Source organism: Sinocyclocheilus anshuiensis, unplaced genomic scaffold (genome assembly GCF_001515605.1).
Source record: "Sinocyclocheilus anshuiensis isolate Anshui unplaced genomic scaffold, SAMN03320099.WGS_v1.1 scaffold210, whole genome shotgun sequence".
Taxonomy (NCBI): Eukaryota; Metazoa; Chordata; class Actinopteri; order Cypriniformes; family Cyprinidae; genus Sinocyclocheilus; species Sinocyclocheilus anshuiensis.
The window spans coordinates 783,049-787,782 of record NW_015547666.1 but is presented as its reverse complement, the minus strand read 5'-3'; the positions used below and the strand labels follow the sequence as shown (position 1 = coordinate 787,782).

General features: G+C 35.0%; 2 protein-coding genes across 4 annotated transcripts in view; one reads left to right on the top strand and one right to left on the bottom strand.

Annotated features, from left to right (window-relative positions):
* enoph1 (enolase-phosphatase 1) overlaps window positions 1-3,667 on the top strand; it is a 5,801-nt gene extending 2,134 nt beyond the window's left edge. Inside the window, exons 4-6 of the mRNA XM_016504928.1 lie at window positions 1,304-1,436; window positions 2,721-2,844; window positions 2,937-3,667. Coding sequence (XP_016360414.1) covers window positions 1,304-1,436; window positions 2,721-2,844; window positions 2,937-3,076 — 397 coding nt within the window. The 3' untranslated portion in view covers window positions 3,077-3,667. The remainder of the gene's footprint in view (window positions 1-1,303; window positions 1,437-2,720; window positions 2,845-2,936) is intronic.
* Window positions 3,668-3,877: 210 nt separating this feature from the next.
* Window positions 3,878-4,734, bottom strand: part of tmem150c (transmembrane protein 150C) — a 13,360-nt gene continuing 12,503 nt past the window's right edge. For all 3 annotated transcript variants that reach the window (XM_016504955.1, XM_016504954.1, XM_016504956.1), the window contains one exon: window positions 3,878-4,506. In XM_016504955.1, coding sequence (XP_016360441.1) covers window positions 4,298-4,506 — 209 coding nt within the window. In that variant the 3' untranslated portion in view covers window positions 3,878-4,297. The remainder of the gene's footprint in view (window positions 4,507-4,734) is intronic.

Genomic DNA, 4,734 nt, shown 5'->3' with positions numbered 1-4,734 from the left:
GGGAGCAATTAAATTACACGCGCTCCTTCTTTGCCGAGGGCAATTATTATAATTACCAGAAAGTGCAATCAAAAATACAAACGCAAACAAAAATATAACGTAGAAATAGGCAGAAAACGAAATATTCCTTCCTAGCAGAAAGTAATAATTCAAACAGCAGATCTATAAACAAGTATTACGCAAAACACTCACGTGCAGCCTACAGCCTAACTACAACATTTACTGTATGTAGTTATTCTGTGTCTCTCAGAAATTTGTTCAACTCGATTATATACATTTGGTATCCGTGGTGATTGTATAACCTGTCACTAACTCTTACTCTCATAGTAGAGTAATCTGTCAGTTATGTCTTTGATTGTAAAAAACTATTTTCTGTATTTAAATGAAAAAAATCATGTGATTTTACAATTTCCTACGTCTTATCCTGCATACAACACAGACAAAATGCAATACAAAATACACTGCTGTTCAAAAGTTTTTTTATTAATACTTAATAATAAAATAAATAATATTTAATAATAATAAAAACTTTTTGCTGTTCAAAAGTTTTTTTATTAATACTTTTATTGAGAATATTGATTTCAAATTTCTAGCAGAACAAACAGAAGAAATATATCCATATACGGTATACACAATAGAGAGGAAAAATAAAGATGCATAAAATAATAAAAATGAAAGAAATGAACAGATAGGTTTACAGGGGAAGAATAATACATTTTAATAATTTATTTAATCAAGGACACCTTCAATTGATCAAAAGTGACCGATAAGACTTTTAAAACAGAGCATATACAAAATCATGTTCTAAACGATTTCCATTTCAAATAAATGCTGTTATTTTGAATGTTCTATTCATCGTAGAATCCTGAAAAAATGTTTCCATAAAAATATTGGGCAGCACAACTGTTTTCAACATTGATAATAAATCAGCATATTAGAGTGATTTCTGAAGATCATGTGACACTGAACACTGCAGTAATGATGCTGAAAATACAGCTGCGCATCACAGCAATAAATGATATTTTTTAACATATATTCACATAGAAAAGTTATTTTTAATTGTAATAATATTTCACAATACTTGTGTTTTTCTGCTGTATTTTAATCAAATAAATGCAGTCTTGGTGAGCAGAAGAGACTTTCAAACATTCAACCATCAAAAATGTAATAAATCTTACTGACCCCAAACTTGTAATGATAGTGTATATTTATATCCCATGCTCTGTAGGCTCATTATATTCCTGTTGTCACTAGATGCAGTACCAGAGAGTTATGTTATAGTGTTGCTGTGGTTTTGTCGCAGGGTGTACCCGGATGTGGTTCCAGCCGTCAGACGGTGGAGGCGTGGAGGTCTGAAGGTCTTCATCTACTCCTCAGGAAGTGTGGAGGCGCAGAAGCTGCTCTTTGGCTACTCTGTCGAAGGAGATCTCTTAGATGTAAGCTTGATCAGTAATTATAAGCACTATCAGATGGCATTCGCTGTCTGAACAGCACGATGTAGTTTCTTGTGCTCGCATGAGATTCAGATCTCTAGTCTCTATAGTCTGGATGTGCATCGCCAAACCCACTGGACTTATTAATGTGATTAATCATGTAAGGAGTCGTGTCCTGTAGGCTAGTCATTATTGGCACTATTCAGATGCTGTGTCACTCTGAAGTGGTTTATTTTGCACTGATGTCCAGCTGATTGTACATTATTGCTGCTCCTACAGTGGCTTTTATGATTATCAGTCTACTTATTGATTAGTTTCCTTTTTTTTAATAAGATGCCAGCAGTAATGTTATTTTTTTAGTGGTGTTAGACTATTGTAGTATTTATTAATATTTTCAATTATCTTTTGTATTTTTAGTTTTAATTTTAGGTAAAATTCCAGTTTTCTTGTGGGTTGCATTGTTATTTATTTAATTAAAATGGTAAAAAAAAAAAAGTAAAATATTTGAAATACTAATATTTTGAATTAACTCTTAGTTCTATATCAGTTTTCATTTTAGAAAAGTTATTATTATTATTATTTGTCTTTAGCGGTAATGTATTTTTATTGTAGTTTTAGCAATTTTAGTACTTCAACTTATTCATTTCAGTTATTTACCAAGGCTAAGTTTGTTTTTCCATCTAATATTTCTCTCTCTCTCTCTCTATATATATATAAAGGTGACAACACTGGTGTGTTCTTTTTCTCATTAGTTTTATTTTATTTATTTATTTTTAATTTATATTTTATATTTTTATTGTTATTTTTCTATATTAAATAACACTTATTATATTTCAGTTTGTTGCTAATGCTAAGGCAGTATTTCTAATGTTCTTTTTTTGCATTTAATATTTATATTTTATTTCAGTTTTATTTGAATTGATGTAAATGTTTTTTTTTAAATAGTGTTAATTTTTGTAATCACTGGCCAGCAGTAACCACCAAAATTTTTTCTTTTCTTTTTTTACCAAGAAAGTCGGCAATCCGTAATGAAGGTTCACCAGGAAATAAAAAATAAAAATAGCTTTAGATATGGTATTTCAGTAAAGGTCAAAATAAGTAATGCATAGTGATCTAGAAAGGATTATAAATGACAATCACATTTATGCCTTTATTATTAAAGCCAAGAAACGGTGATCCCTCCGCAGGGAATACTAGAAATAAAAGTGTTTGCTTGATACAGATTCACAAGCTTAAATGAGTTGATGTAGATTTGCAAGTTTAGAATTTTTACATTTATTTTCTCAGCTGTTTGATGGTCACTTCGACACTAACATTGGTGCCAAAGTAGAAAGTAAGAGCTATGAGAACATCGCGGAGAGGATTGGATGCCAACCGGAGGAAATCATGTTCTTAACCGACGTCACACGAGGTGCGTGCATGCTTTTCATTTTCATTACACGCTTGTGCCACAATCACATGAGGGTTCAGTGTTAATTCAGTGTCATTAAATCTCCCTTACAGAGGCAAAGGCAGCAGAGGATGCTGGGGTGAACGTGATCATGGTAGTTAGACCTGGCAACACGGAGTTAACCGAAGAGGAGAGGAGCCATTATAGAGTCCTCCCATCTTTCAACCAGTTAGAGCTGAGCGGGAACGTTTGACAGCACAGAACAGCATCGGATCATGTGAAAACCAGCGGTTACTATGTGTTGTTATTCCACTGGACTGAAACGCCAAGCCTCCCAGGTGCTTGTTTTTTACACTGAAACCCATCTGTGAATTATCATACACTCACATTCTCTTTGAATGTTTTATATGCGGTGTTAATGTGTAGCATATGACATATTCATGTCTTTATCCCCCACATGTGCAGTGATATAAAATATGATAACCTGCCAACTAGACACAGGTTTAGTGTGATTGTACCTCATGTCTTATAAACCTCAGTCTTAAATGTTGTTGTAAAATTTTATTCCAAACGGACACATCGAACAAATCACATTTGCAACATTTAGATACACCAGCACCCGAGAACAGATGTCTGTTTTAGTAACAAAATACAGGATCATGACCAATGTCAGAGATGTTTTACAATACTTAACATCAAGTATAAAAAGCTGCATAAGCTTCTTTTAAGATTATGCAGGACCGGTTTAAAATGTAATGCGGTTACATGAATACAAACCATCTGTGATTCAATATCGAAGGTATAGTTCACCAAAAAATAAAAATGGTAATTTACTCACCCTCAGTTTGTTACAGACCTGTATGTTCTGTTGAACACAAAAGAGGATATTTTGAAGAATATTGGTGAGCAAACAGTTGACGGTAGCCATTGACTTCTATTGTATTTTTTTTTTTCGTTCTATGGCTACCAGCAACTGTTTGCTTACCAACATTCTTCAAAATATCTTTATTTATGTTCAAAAAAAGAAAGAAACTACAGGTTTGGAACAACTTGAGGGTGAGCAAATGATGACCAAATTTTTATTTTTGGGTGAACTGTCCCTTTAAATGAAGTTTCCAAATCTGTACGCCGTGTAAAGATTCTTCGGAAGCTCTTAGATCTTCCACAGAAAAAATAACAGCGTACGGATTTGAAGTGACGACAACAGAATATAAACAGAATGTTTCTTAACAGATTATCTTGCCAAAAACTGTTCCTGTATTCAGATGTTCTCCTTGGAAGTGTCCTTGTTGCTTCGCTCATCTGACACACAAACATGGAACACGTCACAGTAAATCCTTGTGCATTTCGTGAATTTGTTGCTTTTGCGAAAGCCTATCTACACATTCAAAAGACGTACTCGTCCGGAGGCCTTTCTAGAGAGATTACATTCAGCTGACATGCAGGACTGATCACTGGCGAACACTGGAAGAGACTAGAGCTGGTCAGACTGGTACTCGGAGACCTCTGAGAAGCTTTCGGAGAGGCTGAGTGGAGGCTCCTGCTCGTCGCTGCAGACGATCTCGAAGTGGTAGTGGCGAAACTCAATGGCGAATGTGGCCAGGTACGTCAGGAAGAACATGACCAGCGCCCACTGAGCGCGGGCCGCATGCATGTGCAGCCGCTGAGCCATCAGAGTGAAGTCTGAGGTCTGCCGTCAAGGCTGGAATATGGGAAAATGTGTAGAAGAAGAAGTAGGGGGTTAAACTCAACTGTGCTATTTTGGGACACCATGAATATGAAATAAAATGCACTTTTAAAGGGATAGTTGCATTACCGCCACCTATCTCTCAAATGGACCATTGTCACTCCTAATTGAGATTGTAGATAGAGTGTCAATGGTTCATTTGAGAGATAGGTGGCGGTAATGCA